This window comes from Syngnathus typhle, linkage group LG1, assembly GCF_033458585.1.
Source record: "Syngnathus typhle isolate RoL2023-S1 ecotype Sweden linkage group LG1, RoL_Styp_1.0, whole genome shotgun sequence".
Classification (NCBI taxonomy): Eukaryota; Metazoa; Chordata; class Actinopteri; order Syngnathiformes; family Syngnathidae; genus Syngnathus; species Syngnathus typhle.
The window spans coordinates 12,097,907-12,120,743 of NC_083738.1; the positions used below are offsets into that span (position 1 = coordinate 12,097,907).

The window sequence follows — 22,837 nt, forward strand, 5'->3', positions numbered from 1 at the left end:
TTTTTTCAACCAGGGCGCAGGAAGTCCTAACCGGGGCGCCGCCCTGGCTCGCCCCGGCTTGGCTACGCCTCTGAGTCTCAGACATATTTCTCTACTGTCTCCATGATGATTATTACTCTTAGACTCTAACAAAACTTAAAGGGAGTCTAATATTCCTGGCCTCATGGTTGATCCTTCAATTTAATCGCATTCTTTTTCATTTGAGAATTTAACATAGCAGGTATGCCATGTTGCAACCAATTAGTTGTATATTATCATTGCTTATGATAACTAATCTGTCATTTAACTTTGTTCTTTATTCATAGTTATTCATAGGTGCATTTATTGCACTTTTTGTTGAAAACCTTATACAATGCCTATGTTCAATTAAGATGAATCTGTTACCTTTTTTGATAGTGACACTTTAGAGAAGAAGAAAAATCAGTCATAAATAATCAATTGAATTTAATACACAGTGCCAGTATCCTTGTCTTGATAATACAAAAGATGAGATACATTTTGGCTGGCCATCAGAAAACTGATTTTTATTCCGGAGTCGGGATTAAAAAAAAAAAGCATGCGCCACATTCTTTGTCTATTCTTTATGGCCTTTTTTGTTTCATCGGCTATTTATATTTTGGTCTCACATAATCTGACACAATTTCCGGTTAAAGGTAGTTTTAATACCACCTAAAACAAGCTAACTGTGTGGAAATGACCAGACACAACACTTTTTTTTCATGTGTCATGTAAAATTTGTTGTGAGGTTCTTTTTCCAAACAATCTAAAATGGCCAGTACTGCATGTATTGAAATATGCACATTTGTTTTCTGGATCTAGGAAGAATGGTCTGCCATCGTTGTTTTAGGATAGTGAGCTTGGTATTTGGGTAACCGCTAGAAATGATCATATTTTGCTTTCAGGTCACTCGCAGAAATAAAGTCGGTTTAGGCAAATTTACACAAGAGGCCTATTGATATTTACTCGGTTCCACTTTCATTGATTCTCACCTCAAGGATTTAAAAAGAGACAGACAGAATTTGAAGATTTAATTTGGCTAAGGGTGACATTTTACACTTCAAAGGACATGTAAACGACAATCAGCACAACAAAGATGAAAACTAAATTCACCTGTCATGTACAGCAGGAGCCACTCGACTCTCTTCTATGAACATACACAGAACCTATATTGACATAGAGCTACGATGATGGTACACTATTTTGCAGTTATGTAACGTGATTTAGATTTTTTTTCTTAAATTCTCACTCCTTTACCAATAATCTTTATTTGAGGGAGAAACATCATGAGACTTGGGGCCTTTAGTAATTTTCCTTATTTGACGGAGACACGTCAGAAGACTTACGTTAGAATATTGTATGGAAGCCCAAATACTTTATTCAATTTGAACTTGACTAATTTGCAGAAAAGCAAGCATTGCAACTGCCTCTGTATCCATCTTTATTACAAAGCAACACACCCACACTCTTGCATGGCCAACATGCTATTTTAGTCCCTAATTTTTAAGCAGTTAGTGTTGTGAGGATAGGCTTAAGGTTTATTAAATCCCTCCAAATATTCTATATTCTAGTGCATTACATATCTTACAAATTGTACAAGATTATTGTGAGATAGTAACCGACCGTCCAAGGTCACTATAGCAACTTCGAACTTTATGTAGCTTACCGCTGGAGTTTCCAAGCAAATAGCTAAGGACAAAAACTTAAACTACAATAAAATACATTTGAATGACAAAATTGAATCTGTATTATTGGTCCATTCCAACCAGTTGATATAAAGCATTTTTTTTGCACTAAAGTAACCCCAAGAGAGTTTAATACAGTACAGATTCAGTTGTTTGAAAAAGCACCCCTCCCCTCCCCCCTTGGGCAAAATTATAGGTAATGTTAATGGTGGAAAAGGTGTTAAGATGATAATCAAGATCATAATTTGGCAAGTGAGCTCAAATGGACAACATGTGTGTGTTTGCACATAGAAGTTAGCGGTAGCTGAGACTTAAAACATCTATATTTACATAAGAAAAATACAATAAGAATTATGGCCCACAAAGTGATAAATACTTTTTTTCTCCTGCATCCAGCTATGTGAAGTCCTTGGAGACAGCCTCTATGAAATTGGGTGCTGACATGAGGATGGTGAAGGTACAAATGATGGAGAAGAGCGAGAAGGCCACCAGGCACAGACGGTCCACCACTGCTGCTGCAAACTTCCACTCACTGCTAATGGCCTCAGCCTCATCCTGATTACGGAAGCGCTGGGCTATGTAGGTCACCTCCTCCAAGATGCGCTGAATCTCTGGTGGTGGGATCCTGACTCCCATCCCCGCACCCATTCCCAGAACACTGGGGGGCTCAGCCTCTTCACCAGGGGAGCAGTGAGCATGGCCCCCCAGTGCTACACCAGAGTCGCTGGACGGTGGGCAGTGTGGAGTCTCATTTGGATGGTAGCTGCCAAAGTAGAGGCTCATTGAACCGTTGGAGGTGCCTGAGGTGCATGGTGGGCAGGACGTTTGGGAGAGAGGAATGGAGAGACTTGGAACGGCGCCCATTTCGAGAGAGTTGCTGCTGGAATGGTGCTGGGTAGTATGGCGGTGCTTGTAGCCAGGACGCCTGCGCTCATCGCCAGGTTGCTTCATCCGCAGAAACCAAGCACACCAGTTCAACAGGACCACCCGAACCTAAACATGTACATTGCACTCATGGAAAATTGTGTTTTTGAATTTATTCACTTTGTTTACACAACAACAATCAATTGCTCTCATCTCATCTTTAATGATCAAAGAATAGTAACAATTTGCAAACCTAACCGTAAAAGTAAATTTTCACCAAGCAGGATCCAGTTGGTGTGAGTAAAAATCATGCGGCTCAATAAAACTTAAATCAATTTGCCAAACAATTATTGAGACAGATTTTTATGTAAACTATCAATAGAACACTTTGACGAGGTCAGATTTATTCGGAAAACAAATTCTTGCTACGTAGCGTAACAAGCTGTCCAAAAATAAGGCCTAATACAAGTCCACTCGAACATTAAACAAAAAATGATATCTGCCTAATGAGGAGAGTTCACAGGGGGAAAAAAATCTAGCACTTACCCACTTGGGCATCTTGCCTCCCTGAGGGTCATGGTGATGGAATTGCAGGACGATCACAGTCACCACCACTGACATTCCAACTATCATCATGGTGCTGGCAAAGTATTGAGCTGGAAGACACAACAAACGTGAGCATACTTTCTGGGGATTCAAATCTCATGGTAAAAGACCTATCTTACATTTCAGGGTGCTGTTGAAAATAGTTAATAGCCACATTTAATCATTTTAATTAAGAGGGCAGTTAGACTTGTCCTTCAGCCATTTAAAGCAAATATTATGCTTGGTTGGGTAGGCATTTAGCTATTTAGACTGTATCGTTAACGTAATACCTCTCAGACAGTGTCACTTACATTGGAGAAAACAATATTTATAGCAGTAATATAATTAAATCTGTGGGTTGTGGATTAGTGAGGCCTACACTACTAAATGTCCAACATACCTGGTTGCTTTAACGGATATTCTGATTCAAATAGTGAAATGCATTTACCTTTCGTGTTATAGACTAACCTGTAATCAAATATTACCATTAAGTCCTGTCATTCCCAATGGAAGGCTTCCAACTTCTTAACCAAACATTCTGCTAATACTCCTGTATTGACTTTTATTTGATTGTGCAAGTCTTCCTAAAATTGAGGTTGACGAGTGCCCCCGAATTACTCAATCTGGGTAGGAATCACAGAGCGCACTTAGTCAGCTCAAGGTCTACTTTAATATGTCTGAGTTGTGTGTATGGATCAATTAATTTGTTTAACGCACACATCAACATCAAAGATGATTGTCTCTTCCCTCTTCTTTTTCATCCTCCATTTAGCCTTGATTTCTTCTTCCACCTTCTTGTTTTAAGTTTCTTGTCTTAGTGTTGCTAACAGTATATTCACTTGGGCCACACAATTTTACCAAAGAACTTCTCTGGAGAGCTGTGGGAATGATGTTTGGACAGCTTCAGTGTCTGCCAACTGAACAATTCTTCTCCAGGTGACCATATCTAGAGGTCAGTCAGCATTGAATAACACATTTATCGCAATGCATGTGTTAATACTGCTGGCAGAAACACTCCAAGGCTTGTGGTTAATAATGTCAAAGCTATGACTGACAGAATCAATAGTCACTTTGCTTTGATGGGCGGAGCCATATTGCAACAGCGTGTACGTGCATATAAATAGCTCAACAACATGATTCCACTGTGTCAGGTTGTTTTCCTGTGGGTGGTTCTGTGTATATAACACATAGAGTCACACATAAATAGAACCTACCGATGAGGGGAACTGAGTCAGAGGTGGCCGGCATGATCTCAGCTACCAGAAGCATGAAAACAGTTAGCGAAAGCAGCACGGTGATTCCTTGCAAAAAAAATACAGAGACAAGGCATAAGGAGCATACCATAAGGAAAATGATTAGTGTGAGGTAAACAACTGATGCGTGAAATTATTCTTGAAATTACGTATGGTCATAGTCGGTTATCTTCTCAAAACCACAGTAATTTGTCAGGTGGAATGCTCAAGGAAGCTTAACCCTCCAGAAATCTGTCAAATTCATGGTAACTGGTGACTTGCTCATCCACATGTGGCAATCCTTCAAAAACCACGGATGGAAGTCCCCTCAGAAATTCAATTATTCCAAGCGGTTTTACACGCATGTATTTATGACTCGATACATGATTTATGAGAATGTTTGCATACACATATGAACACACAGTATTGCATGCTTCGTGGTTAAATGTAGCTTGGAAATATTCAATGCGGTCAGCATTTCTTCTTGGAAAAAAAAGGGCATTTTGACCCAACTTGTTCAGTTAAATGAATAACCAAAATTTGGGTTGTCCCCCATATTATATTATTATTTTTACCCAACTATTTTTAGGTGAAGTCCTGATTGAGCATTTCCAAAAGATTTAGATGTTCAAGGATGGAGCGAGGTTCCTTCACAAGAAACTGACAAGGTTTCACACTCAACCCGCCATGGGTAGGCAACTCCGGTCCTTGAGGGCTGGTGTACTGCCTACCCATGCACTACTCCATCAGTAACCCTGAATTATTTGATTTTTTTTTCATCAACTACAATTATTAAATCTAGGTTTGACTCGAAATATTTTCGAGACAACCCACACGATGGAACATCAATGTCACTCTCACTTGACAAAATGTGGACAGAAATTCCAAAAGGCACAGTTCTAAATCGAGAGTCTTCCCAGAAACAACAAGGTTACATCTACAAAGCCATGGCCAACTCCCAAATTCTTAATTGTTCACATCTATGTACCATCTCACCTAGAGAGATCTTTTCTCCTGAGTCAGCAGGCAGCAGGAAGACCAAAAGAGCCAAGCCAGAAATGAGCACGCAGGGAATGAGCAAATTGAGGCCGTAATAAAGCGTTCTGCGGCGCATGGTGACTGTGAAGGTCACATCAGGGTAGGGCTCCTTGCAACAGTCGTAGTATAGTTCATTCCGCTTGACTGGGACACCTGAGGGACACAGGGAGAACCAAGTGCAAAAAACATTAACACAATCATCCCATCTGTCCGTCTAAACAGCCATATGGGTGAAAGAAGGATGAATGGAGAGATGGGTCACACAATTAAAGAAATGTATCACATTGCATGCAACAGCCTTGGTTTTGTCAATTATTAGCCATGGCACGAATAGTGAAACATTAGAATGAAGAGAAGCAAATTCTCATCATAGTAACCTATTAATCGGTAAGGGATGGTTCTATTTCCTCTCACGTACTACATGCCTGTCAAGCTAGCAAAATATAAAGCAACTTACCCACAAGATCCCACTCGCCATTGGGTATGTAGGTGGATGTGTCCACATCCAGCATCTGAAGATCCAGCAGCCAGCCATTGTGTGTCCAGGAGCCAAACTTCAAGTCACACTTCTGGACATCAAAGGGGAACCAGCGCACGTCAATGTAGCAAGTGCTCTTCAAGATGCCGGGTGGGATGTACTGGCAGTAACCCGAAGCATTCACTAGAACATTGGTGTGGAAAGTGGCATCGAAGCGGTCATCCGCACTGGGAGGAGAGTAACAAGTGAGAATTATCTGTACTATGGAGACTCCATGAATACATCAAAAGCTAAAATAGCTTAAAGTGTTGTGTTTGCAAGGTTTAAGTAAGAGGGTGAACGAGCTGGTAGCAGGTGTGGTAGTGATCAGCAGGAGCGGGCAACAACAGGACGGGAGGGGCAGGAGCAGAGAAAGAGAACTGTCCAAGGTTCTGATCAGTGCCAGGCGTGGCTGAGAACAATTGACGGAAGGAAAATCACTGGTTGGATGGCAGGTGGAATGGGCACGTGACAACATCTGCCTTGCCTTCCCTTTGAATGCCTCAATGCACAGCTGACAATTTTTTTCTCAGAACTATCAACACCGTTAAGGCTCAGACCCACTGTCAGCTCTACATGTGAATTAAAAGCACACGCAGTGCATCCACACTCAAATCCCAAACTTGAGAGATAATTTGTTGGATCCGACTTGAGCTTCATTCACAAGCCCAGACAAAGGAAAGCATGAACTGCATCTCGGCACAAAACCTGAAAGGACCCCCTTTTATTTGACCCCGCCTCTAGTCAAAATGAGTCATATAATTGTGTTGTGATTTACTCTTCTTCCGTGTGTGCCACTATCAGCTGGAGGTAGTAAACAGAGGCAAAACCACGTCATGAATTATTCAAGCTTTTATTATTGAAAGATTTATTTAAACCGAAAGTGTTCCCATCCTTGTAATCCAGGGAACGTGGTGTGTGTAGGAGAGCGCGCATACTTGTGGTTGACCGTATCTCCTTTTGACAACATGTAATTGAACTAAATACCTTGAATTGCTGTTAGGCGTGAAGGGGAGAGTGAATGCTGACTTATCTGGAGTTTAGTTAGTGCCTGGATACCACGTTGTACCTTTGTTGATACCAATGTTAGTTGTTTACTTCACTTTAGTGCTTGGCAGCGTTTTTTTTCTGAGGGGGGCATTTTTCAATGTTTTTGAAATGACTGAACTGAGATGAGTTTGCCCAAGTTCATGATTTCACAGTTGAGAAATAAAATCGTTAGTCAGGAAATCCTGACATCTGGGCTCAGTGGTTAATGAGATGCCAAGAAGCCCACAGGCAAATAGAAGGCTACAGTACAGTGATTCCCTACTTTCAAGTGTGACATATTTATTGTAACAAGAGCGCGTATACGGCAAATGAAGCGGGCTAAATAGATTATATCACATCATCATCTTCCTCAAGTCATCCACTGTAAGAAATGTGGAAACATACAGCCCGGGATCATTTTGCTGAAATAATGTTGCATTACACAACTGTTGCTGCACGTTGTTTATTTTGTATTAATATGCCAACCGATGTAATCTCACATGAGCTTTCGTGTGTTATTGTATTGTTAATTGTCAATATATAACCAATATATGCATGGGAAAAACAACAACAATAACAATGGACTGTACGTATTATTTCCGCATTTGGGGTACGGAGGCTAGACTAACATAGCGATAGCACCAAACTCTTTCAAATATACTCACAATCTGCTGAAATTGTGTCAAGTTACCATAAATGACATGGATTTCAACATTTACTGTATCTACCTAATTTGAGCTGGCCGTACTTTAAGTAACGGATTGATCGTGAGTCAAGTGAAACCACAAAGGAGGTCATATACAGTAGTTGATGTACTAAATTCCCACAAGGGCCATCTTGTGTGGCAAAAGCAAGAAACACAGATGAGGAATCCGTTTATGGCCAGTTAATTGCCATGTGGTAGGAGGGTCCAGTTATGTTGAGCAACATAATTGAGGGTAAACAGCAAAAAAAAAAAAGTGCAGAATGTTGAACAACTATGTCAAGCATAGCCATCAGTTTGCATCCAAAACCATCACAGAGTCAGATAAAAATACACTGTTCATTTGTTTATATCCTGATTTGGTTGAGAGTGAATAGCCGGCTCATTGATCTAAAAAAAGTATCATAATAGTAATATAATGGCTGGAATAATTTCAGATCAGATGTGTTACAGTTAACTGGCTGATTTTTTAGTACAGCTCTCTGGCTCATCACACTGCACACCTGAACTTGACTGAATGGCCATATCACCAGTTAGGATGTCAGTATTTGCATTCCATATTATAGCTGAAACTGTACTTGTTTATATCTCCTAAGGAGAAAACAAATCAAAGGCTAAAGCAAAACAAATATTTTCTCTCCACAGTCATGATGGTTAATTGCCCAAAACAAAATTGTATTGTCCTTGACAGAGATAATAAGTTCATTTGCAAATAAAATTGGCTCATTGAGCAAACCTACTGTAAGATGATTACAACTGTCTAAACTAAGGATAATAACTAAAAAAAAATCGTAAATATATAAGAGAGTAAAAAGTTGATAAATCTGCAAGAAAACAAAATGGGAGAAATTTGTGAATATAGTGACTGCTTGACAAAATCGAATTCTGTGGAGGGTATGATTTATAAACAACAGGTAGAAGAGTTCAGATGATAAAATAAAGAAGAAAATTGAATAGAGTGAATACCGGTAATGACAAAAAGATGAGTCATGAAAGAAAAATGCCAAATGCGAGGAGCAGTGGTGAAAAAAGATGGATGAATGAGAGAATGAGCCAGGAAAGGGAGGTTCCGGGTAAAGGGTTGAGATGGGGAAAGAGAGCAGCAGGATTAGGATGGTTAATCCGGCAGGTCTAAAAGCTGACCTTTAAATATTTGGGTTAATACACCCAAACCTTTGTTCTGTCCTTGTGCTCCCTTTGACATAAGTGAAATAGAACTGGTATTTAACTACACAGTAGCAACAGTTTTGTTAAACTAAAATGAAGTGATCTCATCCCTAAACTACATGTGTGTTATTTAATCAGCATTTCAGGGATATTAATGTTAAAGCAACACTTGTCCGGATGTTTAATATACACTCCCAGACATTTGAGTCGGCAATCATTTATTTTCTCTGCTGCGTAAGTAGTTTTTCTCACATAGTCTCACACTCTCATCCGAGACAATTGGATTTTTAATATATCAACCCATTGCTCTGCTTTTTCTCCAGAGAGAGAAAAATTCGGCACTTTATTTTTTATTACTACCCTTGTCCAGAATGAGACCAATAATAATCATGCTCTTAATAAGAGATTATTTGGCACCTATTTCTATTTCTATGTCGGGATTAAGAAGAGCACATAGTAAAATAGTGCCGGATGAGAAGGATTAGACTGTAATTGGAAAAAAAAATATTTTTAAAAGCCCATTTTTGTGACAGAAAAACTACACGATACTCACATTCGCATTAATGTGGGGGGAAAAAAACCCTCCCTCCGGATTAGAAAACACTTGGTAACGATAATAATTTGCATCATCTATTTGTTTTGCTTCAATCCCCTTGATTTAAAACAAGATAAAGCTGCAGTATGCGAGAACAAGGAAGAGCAATTGAAGACAATTTGAACAAGACATTAAGATAATTACAAAGTCAGCCTATTAGCGCGGAAAAGAATCTATTTAGGATTACAGGTCTTAATGAATGTCTCAGAGGGATTTGGACAAACATGTCCTTACATTAATCTTCAGTACTGTGGTTGTGTCTAAGCAAAGATTCACGTCAGTTCCAGTCATCCTTGCCCCCCCCCCCTTCAAAAAAGCCCATTTTATCACTTAGTTTTGTCAATATTTATCTCCTTCGTGCTTCTATTTATTGCCATATATTATAATGCTTTATAATCAGTGGTGTTTGCAATATGATTATGTAATGTCCATGAAAAAAATCAGCAATGATGTACAGTTCAAATAAACCTGCATTTGCCTTCCTGCATATGAACAAGTGCATACATGATGCTAGTGCATGTAAATGAGCCTGCTGGAAGAAGGAAGAAATCTGACCTGTTGTAAAGAAGGATGTCAGGAGTCCAGATCTGGTCTGAAGGGAATCGAAGGTTCTGGACACCAGGGTAGTTTTCTGGGTTCCAGCTCAGGTAGATATCAGTCCAGTACTGAGAGACAGAGAGATATTCTACATCTATATGACATTTATTTGCACGGTTGTCGTAATGCTTACATAGGCGAATGAAAACGGTCATAACTTTCTAGGGGTGTGTTTCCACAATCTTTCATTCAGGGAAAGATGCTGATGGTGCACAATCTTGTGAGGGCCAGTAAAAATTCAAAATAAAATTTTCATGCACGTATGCTTTTCTTTCAGAGGTGATTTTATGCTTGGCAGCTTTAATTTTATGGCCTGAAACTGTAACTTTTGCTATTGCAGGTTCTGACCAGCCAGTCGGCGTATATTAGGGTTGAGCACTGTATAACTCACGAAGGCTCATTTGTATTGGAAACAAGTGTTCACCATAGACAGCCAAGACCCTTGCAAATGTATGATGCTCCACCATACGGACACAAATTGAAGTATCAGTGATGTTATTCTGGATGAATGGACATAATAAATCCCATAGACATTTTGTACAAATCTTTGCAGTGACTCACCAGCTGCAGCCAGGCGTTGGTCATCAACACTTGGTTCTTTTCATCCTGACACCAGAGAGAGAACATCATGAAAATACATTTTTTACACAAATGTGATGCAACATCTTGAGGAATGTAATTCTTTCAAATTGTGTTTATTGTGCATTTATTTATTTATTTATTTATTTATTTATTTATTTATTTATTTATTTATTTATTTATTTATTTATTTATTTATTTATTTATTTATTTATTTATTTATTTATTTATTTATTTATTTATTTATCTATTTATTTGTTTGTTTGTTTGTTTGTTTGTTTGTGCAGTTTGTGCAGTTTGTGCAGTTTGCTTAACTTGCAAGTTTCAATTGAATGCATTATTGCTAACATCCTTTTCATTTGGCTAAGTTATCCACAGAGAAATACAACTGAATAACAATTCAATGTTATAGTACCAAATGAGTTTACAGTTTTATGTGTCTTGGTTTATAGATGCTTTTAGATTACACCGGTGGGACAAAACTTTTGCATTTTTACGACATTCTAGGTGAGACTGTTTTCATTTGTAAATATATTAATTATACATTTGTGAACATTTTAAAGTCTTCAGTTAGTCTATAATGTATATTTTTAGGACGGTGGAAGGAAGCGGTCAGAATTAGAAAAATAGAACAAAATTAGGAGAATATGTCAACTACGCTAAGGAGAGCTTGAGCCGAGATAGCTACTATATTACCATGCTGCCCAAGAAGCAATGCAGTTTTGTATATTTTATGTACTGCAGGGAGTGTAATTGTCAATGTCCCGAACACTGCATGCAGACATTTTCATGTTGCAATATTGAGAATCTGATCTGCATGCACTGTAAGGAAAACACAAAAGTTCACCACGGGTTTGAAAACAGAATTTCAGGAAGTGAAATATTTATTTTTCTTTTTATATTTTTTCGTGTTGCATCGGCTAATCCACCACATATATATTTTGACCTTTTCCTTCCAGGTTGTATCTGTATCTGCAATACGTCTTGGAAGTCAGCTTCTGAGGATGTGGATATTGCGACTTCAAATAATGATGTAATTTATATCTTCCTTCATGAGATGAGCACACAGACCTTTGAAGCCCTAAATGACTGCCCCTCAGAAATATTTCTCATCCAATTAAGCCCTCTTGAAGACGCTCCATCTTGGTTCTCCGGGTCTTGCTGTTTCATGAATTTTGGTCTAATTTTCCATCTCTCTTGTACTCATTGACTCTTTTCAGTTTAGTAGCACATGGGTGACATGAACTACCTCTGCTCATTGGTCGAACAAATGTGACATTTCTGTGTGACTCGAAGTTTTGAAGATACAGTTTATGGATAGAAACCACAAAAATAAACATGTTTATCTAACTATGCTGTTGCTATGCCTTAGTTCTGAACACTGCAGCATTGTCTTGCTGCCCTACTAAATCTTGTCTCAAAGCCACAGTTATTTCTCTACCTCCTTATTCTTGGCCATTGTTGTTGTTTCTTAGTGTGTCATGAACTGAATAATGTCTGGCTTTCACAATTCTTCTAGCTACTTTTTTGTATTAAAAGCTGAACACTCCAAGCAAAGGAAAATAGAGCAGACTCATGCACATCTGCAGTAGAAAATCAATTTAGCTGTCAATTTTGCTTTTTTTGAGGAACAAATGCAAAAAAAATAGTCTATCCACTTTGCTGAAGATAATGCCGAGCCACGTAACCAATGTAATTTCCTTAGAGTGAAAGAAAAGAGGCCCTGCAGGCATAAGCACAAGAACTGCCGTTTCTGTCCATTTTGACAAAGAAGAATAAACAGAACCTTTTTTCTTCTTCTGTAAGAAGATGGGAATTGCAAATCAAAACTTAACCTTGCAGAGTAATTCAATGCACCGTTGGTCAAGGTCACTGTTGTGGCTATCCAGGATCGTTTCTAGGCTGTCTCATTTAGACTAGCAACTACTTTTAAGAACTTTGAATTAGAGCAAAAAATTAATGGAGGTTAAGAGATTATTGCTATACGAACATATTTGTGTGTGTAGGGAGGGGGATTTCGGGAAAATGTCTTTCCCTGAGTCAAACCGTTCATGTAACATGAATTTATGATTATGTACATCGCTGGCGTCGGACGGAATTCTTGTATCTCCAGAATCAACACTTTTTAGAAGACCCCAAAAGTGGCATCTTTATCCAACCGTTAACACTGCATCGTGTACAAGAGCAAGCCATTTTCAACAATTTAGATTGACCGATACATTTTAGAAGTAACACATCTGAACTGACCAAAAGTATTGATTTTTGAAAGTATAGTATATGAAATTCATCAAAATGTGACATGAGGTTTTGGCCTGACACCAGCGACATTCAAGGTGTATGTATATGCTGTTGATGCTTTATGATCCACTCCATTTTTTTTTTCCACATCATACAAGAGAGCAAAGCTTGATATTCACACAATGCAATATTGCGTTTGATTTGATTGTTACAGACTTTCACTGTAAATGAGTAATTTAGAGGGAATTTATGAAGAGAAATTCAACATTCAATGCCACATCTTTCATGGCATATACCTGGCAAATAGGTTCTAACATGTACTGTTCATGCTCCTCACCACATCTATTATTTGCAGAAGAGTGAAGCCCAGCTCCACCAGGATGGCAGCTGAGTCATTGACCACTGGTCTCTCCAGTCGGTTGTAGTTAGCAAGCAACTCCTTGTAAAGTCTCCTCTGGTACTCTCCTTGCAGAGATCCTGGGGACCAACAGGAGCAAAGTTACACAAGGTAGCTAATTTCCGTAATACAGCAAAGCTTAACAGCGCCACTTAGACAGCTGCACAAAACAGTTCAGCTCGGCTTTCCATGCCGGCAACCATCCCAATTGCAATTGTAGTCAGCTGGATGGCAGAAAGAGCAAGTCAATCCTAGCTTTGTGAAGAGTAAAAGGAGCGCGCATGTCTTCAGCCTGGCATGGTGCTGATCGGGCCATTAATGCCCAAATGGGAAGCGTTGTGGCAAGTTAGTGTTCGAGGTCAGGCAAAATAGAGCAAGCTACCAGAGTCTAGTCAGCACATAATATAAATCGGGATTTAGGAAAATATCTTAAATTACAAATCAAGGTCAAATCTAGATTGCATGGGACCTTTTGTGTGGCACAAATTATTAAAAAGGATGCTGAAACTATTAATTGATGCAAAAAGACTTAAGTAAAGCCATAAATTTGCTTATTTTTGTACAATGTATTCAGAGACCAAATAATAAGCATGTGTTTTGTCACGGTGTGAACTGAAGTTTAAAGAAACATAAAAAAATAATAATAGTAAAGCAGTCATTAGTCGGGGGTATTAGTGATCTTGCTGCTGCCTGACTGAAATTGTGCTGGTGAGGAAGAAAGTATTCAGTATTCAATGCCCAAACAAGCCATGTGCGGCTCACGCCAGGCACAAAGAAAAGCACCCCAGTTTATTCATTTTTAATAAATATCTCAGTAATGAATTTTCTTTTTAGTTTGAATTTGATGCCTAAAACATGTTAAAAAATATATGTAACAGGAGCCACAAATGATGGGGACAATTGAGGAATGCTTAAAAACATTCCAGAGGTTAACAGGTTGGAAACAGGTGAGTGTCATGATTGGGTATAAAAGGAGCATCCCTGGAAAGGTTCACAGATGCACCAACTTCTCCAACTGCCTCGTCCTCATTGGCAAACTTCACGTCATTTGCAAGTGGAGATATTCTAGTTCCTTGAAAATGTACTTTGTGCGCACTAATCTCTTGCATCTTCATGCCATGTCGGTCTCACTCTGCACCGATTTTAAAGGGAACTAGTTGAGTTGCTGCATTGGATGGCAAACAGGTCGGCTGCATTCCTTCCCACATTGCACAACAGCACAAGTAACTTTTTGCCTAGCCTTCTAGGAGAAAAAAAATACATTTCCACTGATTCAAACAGTTTGACTGCACGAGATTTGCGCTGGGCATGAATATAGGGCACTAAATGTCCATGACCTCCGATCCCTCAGGCGGTGCTGTATCAAAAAACCTGTAACATTGAATAAAGGATTTTGCTGCATGTTGTCAGGAACACTTAAAAAAGAAAATTCCAGTGTGATGTAAATGACCCTGAATTGGACCCAGAAGCAGACAGGGCACAGAAGTGGCAAAGTAGAATGATTTATGTACACACTCGAAATTAGCCAATAGGCAGTGAAAGGCACAAAGTAACAACAAAGAACGCGTTACTGGCAGAGCGCACAACGAGTGGTATGGAAGTAGACTTGTTCTGGCAACGTGTGACTGAGCAACCAGAGTAAATATGAAAGGCAAAAGGCCAGGCCCAACCTATCAAAAAATAAATGACCCAAAGTTAACACAGTTTGTCACTTAATGCAAGTTAATACTCGACCGCTCTAAGCAAAGGTGATATGTATATGAACCTTCTCAGATGGACAAAGTGGAGAAGTAGGCTGCACCGTTGTTCGGCAAGTCCACGTCTCTAATTGCTTTTGAAATCAAAGATGTCATAACCTCCAGGTCAAAGAGGAAAAAGGACTATCCCGAATGTTTTCAAATTCAAAAGCCTCTTTGCATCTGTATGGGGATATGTTTGTGCCCATGACATGTGTACTTTGCACCATTCATGCTGAAAGCTACATGAAGGTTTTTGGAACAATGTATGCTGAGATCCAAGCAGTGTCTTTTTAAGGGACATTCCATCTTATTTCAGTAAGACAAGCCACATTCTGCATGTGTTTCAACAACGTGGGTTTGTAGTAAAAGGGTGCGGGTACTACATTAACTGGCCTGTCTGCAGTCTAGACCTAAAATGTAAAATGAAATGAAAATGTGTGGTGCATTATGAATCTCAAAGTATGACCTTAGAGACCAAGGACTGTTGAGGTACATTCAGAGAGAAAAGCAAAGAATTCCACTTTTAGATCTTCAACAATTAGTGTCCTCTGTTCTCAAGTCTTTAAAATGAAAAGTGATAAATGAACTTAGTTGGAACATATTGCAGACATCTAATTTAAAAACTAATGAATATTTGCCCCCCCCCCCCCCCCCCAATCTTGATGGAATCAGGGTTTTGTTTCTGTCAATCAGCAAAAAAGCTTCACTCATCCAGAATGCATGATAGCGATAGGCTGTAGGGAATATTGAATTATATAATATCTAAAAATACCAATTCTGTGAGAAACATACACTCACTAGCAGCCGCAACTTCAAGCCACCCAGCAAAGCTACACAACATTTCATTAGAAATTAACACCTGAGGTTGTACAACTTTAACGTTCTAAAAAATATATAGTCACTCAAAGCTCCAAATGATCTTTCAGCTCTTTGGTAAAAAATCGTTTTAAATCTACGCAAAGCATCCTCTCAAAATTAGGACTGGTGGTGTACCACTGCCATTTTAGATCAGCTTCCCTAAATTATATACTCAAAACATCTCTTGTTTAGTTTAAACAGAATGAGTATTCATTTAAACAAATGGTCATCTTGTCACATTTGAAAGGAAACAACAAAGTCTAAGATAGAGATGCATCAACTCGATCTTAATGGCAATGACACTGCACTCATTCATACGTAGAATATAGGCTGAATGTTTAGAACATAGAATCCTAAAACGGTCTTTAATGCTCCATACAGGTTGAGGAGTGTGTACTGGAATTGGATCAGAATACTGCGCGTAAAATTAGTTCTGATTTAATAAGCAGCGCAAGAGCACCTCTGGGCACTAAAGCAAGCCCAAGGGTATCAGCACCACGGCAGGGGCTGTGAGGCAGAGGCGCTTTTAACTTTGTAGCACCGTACAAAAATGCACATTTCTCATGCTCCTTCAGTACAATGGTTTCACTGACCTTGTTTGACTTTATGACAAAGGTGATATGGAACACATGAAATTGTGAGAATTTCAGGGAAACCTCAGTTCTACATACAGATCTATTACATAAGTGCCAAACATTCAGCCTAATCAACAGTTACGGTTGTTTTTATTTTTTTAGAATGGTGCAGAAATTTTCAGCGGCCAACAGTGTACTATAATGTAATTTTTTAAGCCCTTCTGTTTTGCTAAACATCTATGGGGACGGCATTCATCATTACGGTGGCATGCAGATTTATTTTTTATTTTTTTGCTACTTGGTGTAAAAAGTTTGAGAAGCTCTCGGCTGAATGATATGATTCCACATTTATTCAAAAAGAGTCCATATACACGACCATACTAGTAAATAGAATAACTAAATACATTCAAATACAGTCTTTAAGTGCACTATGACTTTAAATGGCATTTTATTGTGCTGCCCTGTTGTTTAAATGCAGCAGGTAACCACCCATAGTGCACAGCGTTGGAATCATAAGAGTTTTAAATGTCACATGAAAATTTAAAAAGGAAAAGTCAGAAGCTTGTTCTTATCTTCCCTAATCTGTACATCGGTTTTTGTCCCAACCTGATGCTTTATACATCACCAGTGTTGCTCATGAAGCTCTAATTTATGCAACCTCATTTTTAGTATATTTTGTTTGAGCATCCTCTCGTTTGATCTCATTCTCTCCTCTCACAGTCTTTCTGGCTGCCCTGAATCCACTTGCTTTTTTTGTGTGTAATAAATTAAGACATTCCGTAGCCAATTGAGTTTTGGATTGAAATGAACGACGAGCCAAGAAAAACACGATTGGCACCATTTCCAATTAGTTTGCGTCACCTAAAAATGAATGCAAGGAATTTAGTAGGATCTCTTTTTATGCAATGTCTGTTTCTCCTGCATGTTTGTTTGGGGGTAATCAGGCCATAATTCTCTACTGCTGTCAAACAGCTCGGCGATAACGTTTGACTTTGAGACATGCTCATTGGAGCTGGTCTACCCAAAAACAGACCGCCACAGGGACCCATTCTCCCTTTCTCAGGCTCACACACACTCATATCTCATGAACACACACTGAAAGACAAAGACACAGGAATGTCTGATGTTTTTGTGTCTGCGCTTAGTGGCGCTAAACCCTCTCAGGCTTTAGCGTCTTACACACATTTATTCGCTGACTGTAAATTAGTGTCTGTAAATTCCAAGCGTATTTTACAATAATGCAATGCAATATTGTGTGGAAAAATATATACTTGGAAATATGTTTTAAAAGCAACATTACTGGTCCAACACTGTTCTTGAATTGCTGTATCTTTTAGTAAAGACATAAGTGTAAAATTGAAATCTTTGCCTCTCTACCACTTACTTAGTCATTATCACACCTCTATTTAGTCCATTCAGGCTTTGCTGCATCTAAATTTGCCTATATCTGCATAAATAAACCAAAGCTTGGAATTCATAAGGGTCACATGAATCATGATGAATAAACACAGTGGTAAACAATCGGCACAAAAAAAGAGAAAAAGTCATCCAATTACATTAAATCAACTTTGATTAAAGACACTGACACTTGGTTGCATAGGAGACATACAAATACTAAACGGATTTGATCGGATCAACACAAAACATGCCGCATTTGAAAAACATAAAAGAACATCGATCCTTTAGTGTTTTGGGCCAGCTTTCAAGACCTGCAGGGGGGACGGGTTCTGCACAATGAAAGCGCTGTCAGCCCACCCCTCCTTCGGGGGCTGCTGGTGAGTCAACCAAATGACAACTCTGCACATCTCAAGCTACTTTGGTGCAAATATGTGTTGGCTTGTGTGCAAGTGTGCATAAAAAGTAACGCAAATATTTCAATCCTGTGTGAAAAGGGGCTGAAAAATAAATTCCCAAAGCAACCTTTGTTGTTTAATTCAAAATGGTGACACACTTTTGTTTGAGAAAGAAAAGAAACTGCACTTGAATACTTCGACCAAATAATGTAGAATACACTCACTGAGACCTTTATTAAGAACACTGATGCAAAAATAAAGTCAAGATAAGAAGATCGGAGGAGTTCTGCAATGAAGCTCTGCAGGTGTTCAGAATTTGCCATCTAAAACTCTAAAAGTCATCTTGTTTGTTATCCAAGAGGAGAGGTGATAGTTGGGCACAAGTTGAATGAAAAAACAGTGAACATTTTTTGGCAGGTTAGAGTACCTGAAAGCAGCATCCTGTGAAGCTGCCGCCAGATTAATACCTTCCAGAGTTGAAGTTGCCTACATTTAAATTTACAACTGCAACTGTGTATACAACGATTTCAAATGCAATGAATAAATTTGTCCTAGTTACAAAAACAAAAACAATCATTTAAGGACTTTAAAGAGAACTTTGTGCATTCAAACATGAAAAGAGCAAACTGTGACAAGCAGAACATATGGACAAGTGTCCTAATAGCAATCTCCAGATAGATTGAATCATATAGGGGAGTTTTATAATCTATGGTAAGGGATCACAGCCCTAAAACCACTCGATGTTTAATCCTAATCCGGAAGCAAAGACCTCCAATGTGTCTTCAACTTTCATGCTTTAACGCGCTCTGTTAAAACTGATGCTAGTGCTATCCTAACATGATACTGTAGGTGTCCAGCCTCGTCCAACAGTATTTCGGATCATTTATAAGGTGATTTAGTGACTCAATAAAAGCAGTAGAGCATTAACTTCACTTGTGAAATGTTTGACATTTCAGACTCTGGAAGATGAAGGTCACAAGAAGTTTCCATTGCTTTGAGGTTCAAGAACAAGATAATGTGTCAATTTAAGTATCATCATTGACTAAAGAGTGTCACATAAACCACTGTATGCCATGGGTATCAAACTGAACAGGGCATTCAATGTGCTAAGCTATATGTAGGCCATTATTAAATAGCAAAGAGGCTCGGGAAGAGTCACTTATTGCTGACTAGGGGAGCATATTAGTCTGCAGTACGGAATAAAAAACAGTAAAAGAGACACCAAGAGAGAGAAGAGACATTGAATGGAAATGATAATATTACGGCATCTGGGCATTTGGGTTTACGAGCATCTGAAGCTTCATGAGGGTCAAGAATAAAAGATCAATCCAAAAAGTTGTTGGATGCGAGTAAGCCCGATACCAAGCATAGGGCTGGTGGTCGTTTGAATCATATTCCCAAACTGAATACGAATGTTGTTTTGATGAGTCTGACTTTGAAAGTTACTTCAACATCTATGTACAACTTGTGTTCAAAGAGTAGCAAAACCTCACCGGTGAATAAGGATAAGAATTGAAAAACCTCTCTCTGAGGGTTGCCTTGTTTGCCTGATGATTCCTCTTGTCAATTGAGTGATGGTGTCATAAGAAAGAAGAGGATTCTGCTTTGGCACTTTTCCAACATGGTGTCAAGGCAGAAGCACTCCAAAGCTTGCCTATATTTCATGTATAAAAGATAACACTTGGACTATTTGGAGCACTTGCAAAACATTAGTTTCATCAAATGAGTGGGGATGTAATTGTATGATTATAATGTACAATGTACAGAAAAGATGAGTTTATATTGTTTGATTCATCGGTAGTCACATTGAATGCCGCTAAAAGAAAATGATTATGTCTGTGTATGTTCTTCTGTGGATTTTTAGCTTGATTTTTTAAATCTTTTTATTCTATTTATTTTTTATTCATGCACTGATCGGTTGGCACTTTTTAAATTTCGTTGTACATGCGTGACAATGACAATAAAGATCTATTCTATTCTATTCTATTCTATTCTATTCTATTCTATTCTATTCTATTCTATTCTATTCTATTCTATTCTATTCTATTCTATTCTATTCTATTCTATTCTATTCTATTCTATTCTATTCTATGAGTGCGTGTGGGTCACTTTTCTATTGCATCATCCTTGTGCCTGTCTCCACGAATGACCAATCAATTTCGGCTCAAATCAACTGCAACACTACTGTAACAGTTTGATTTAGCGTGCATTGATTACTCATGCCTGGTGCTGTAATGACATGCTAAAGAGGCAACCAGTTATCAGACAAGAGTGAATAGTCCACCATGCTTCCAGCATTCTGTCTGACTTTCTGTTTTAATTGTCAGCTTAATGAAACACCAACCAACCGCTTTCAGTCCAATAATAATCTTTCCTAAGGTAATGACATGTCCACTACCAACTGTCGTATCAGCCATGTACAAATACCGACAAGATTTACAAAAACAGTGGTTGATTATTGAGGTTTTTGCTGTAGAAGCTTCTGCACATGATATTGCTTTTAAAGCTCTATTTACTATTTACCACCTTTAGCATCAAGTGGAGATGGAGAAGAGCATTGAATACGTTCTTAAAGCTGCCTCGTCTAAAAATCTTTTATCTAAAGATAAATTCATTAGTTAATGCTTTTTGGATGGATGGATGGATGGATGCATGGATGGATGGATGGATGGATGGATGGATGGATGGATGGATGGATGGATGGATGGATGGATGGATGGATGGATGGATGGATGGATGGATGGATGGATGGATGGATGGATGGATGGATGGATGGATGGATGGATGGATGGATGGATGGATGGATGTGCAAGTGGGAAGTAGGCTATAGTGTCATTGGTAGCAATAGTTGTATCGAATAATTATTATGACTGACACTCTGATGAAGGAGGAAGTACAAGCCGAAACATGTCAGGTAATGCAACCTAAAATAATTTGTTTGAGATAAAAGAACCAGGAAGGTTATTATGCACCCTGTATGTGGAGTGTATGAAAGTTTTATTTAAGCCCAAATTGTAGACTGTAGATCAATTGTAGACTATACAGCATATTATGTTAATATCCATATTTTTAATTGTACATATATCTAGGTATAACTTAATAGCATTTGTCCAGAATTGTTCATCAAATATTTTCTTAAGCATTTCAATTTAAATGTATCTTGCACTTCAAGTGCAGGGATCATTATTGCTCAACTTTCAAAACTTGAAGAATACTCTTGGATTCCATGAATAACCATCACAAGTGTCGAATCGCCTTCATCTTCAATCCCCCCCCACACACACACACTTGTTCCAACCTGTGCCCTTACTGAACAGACCTTGTGTGCGTGCACTGTAAATAATTTGTTTGTGACATACATACCTTTGAAGAGGAGGGCTGTCCACATGTAAAATCCAACCGAACACGCAGCCCAAAACTTACAGCACCGCATCCTGGCAGGTTGGCACCGGCCCTTGCTACGGGCTCTCTGCTGCTGATGCTCTTTGTCGTTTGGAGGGTGGCGGGAACAAGATACAGGAGAGAGGCGGGGTAAAGGGAGAAGAGGAGAAGAGTGAGCAAGAGAGGAAGGGAGGGGGCACCGTGCTCGCTATTGACAATCCCGAACAAGTGAAGATTAGCGCATTCATGAGACTTTACGATATTGCACAATGGAGGGCGCTTGTGGTGGTCAAGGTGTGATTTAAACTTATTTTGCCAGAAAATTAACATTAGGACTCATCCAAATAACATGATACAGCTTTTAATCGTGTAGGTCAGAAATAAAGAAATAATAAAAGAAAACCTGGATAAACTGAAATAATTAGGATTTTGGTAAAAAATTAGCCAACCTGCAAATTTACTTGGTGAGAAATCTGGTCGTTTTTCAAGAGCAGATATATAAATAAGCAAATATACTGTAGTATATGGCTCCACAACTGTGCACACCTCATAAATGGAATGTGGGTGTATTCAAAATAAACCAATAACCTTTAAACTCGTGTTAAATGAAATTCAGCAGAAAATACGGATGTGGAGAAATGGGGGTATGGATGCCCTAACACATGCTCCTTTTCCCTTTAAAGTTTTTTAAATGCATTTTTTTGTTTTTTTGTTTACCATATGCTTAGTCTTTGGCCTTGTGACTGCAGGTCATATGACCTCCGCATATGTTTTTTCCACGTCTTCCCCCCGTTCTTCATATAGCAAATATTTATCAGCATTTCAAAGAATGTTTGAGCCTTGTAAAAAATAAATAAATAAATAAACAAATAAATAATCCCCAGTGAATTTGAGTGGGTGTAAATTTTACGAGGATTTTTGCTATTCGTAGGCCGGCCTGGTCCCTCCGTGTTGCAAAATAAAATATCCAATCTGGCCTGGCACCTAGGGAGTCCAAGCATATTTCAGGACAGTGCCCCCAAAAGCCCCCCTGTCCCACTCTTGCTACTCTACTAGTGCTAATACTGTACCATGAAAATGTTGATAGTTTTATTTAATTAGCCTGTGTTACATTCTTCAGGTGTACTCATTGATATCAGATAATTGTCACATAACATTTGCTCATGTTCACACTTCCAACATTTCTACCAAATATTGGTTGTTTTTATCATTATTGTAGGCCAGTGTGGCTCAGAAGCAGATGAGCTCTGGAGACAATTCCCAGCAGA

At 38.7% G+C, this 22,837-nt stretch overlaps 1 protein-coding gene across 1 annotated transcript; it reads right to left on the reverse strand.

Moving 5' to 3' along the window:
• Nucleotides 1-1,042: 1,042 nt before the first annotated feature.
• Nucleotides 1,043-21,576, reverse strand: LOC133142568 (neuronal acetylcholine receptor subunit alpha-7-like). Its single transcript, XM_061274821.1, has 9 exons — nucleotides 21,552-21,576; nucleotides 13,164-13,303; nucleotides 10,571-10,615; nucleotides 9,968-10,077; nucleotides 5,859-6,106; nucleotides 5,360-5,554; nucleotides 4,346-4,432; nucleotides 3,093-3,202; nucleotides 1,043-2,675 (listed from the first exon to the last, which is right to left on the reverse strand). Exons 1-9 carry the CDS (start codon nucleotides 21,574-21,576, stop codon nucleotides 2,079-2,081), a joined length of 1,557 nt encoding a protein of 518 aa, XP_061130805.1. The 3' UTR covers nucleotides 1,043-2,078.
• Between the last annotated feature and the right edge of the window lie 1,261 nt (nucleotides 21,577-22,837).

Excerpts from the sequence above, each read along its gene's own strand:
- LOC133142568 (XM_061274821.1), bottom strand. The coding sequence starts at position 21,576 with ATGTGGACAGCCCTCCTCTTCAAAG. Across the intron at positions 3,203-4,345 it reads TGACTCAGTTCCCCTCATCG|CTCAATACTTTGCCAGCACC; the intron begins GTAGGTTCTATT and ends TGTGTCTTCCAG. Across the intron at positions 2,676-3,092 it reads GAGGCAAGATGCCCAAGTGG|GTTCGGGTGGTCCTGTTGAA; the intron begins GTAAGTGCTAGA and ends GTACATGTTTAG.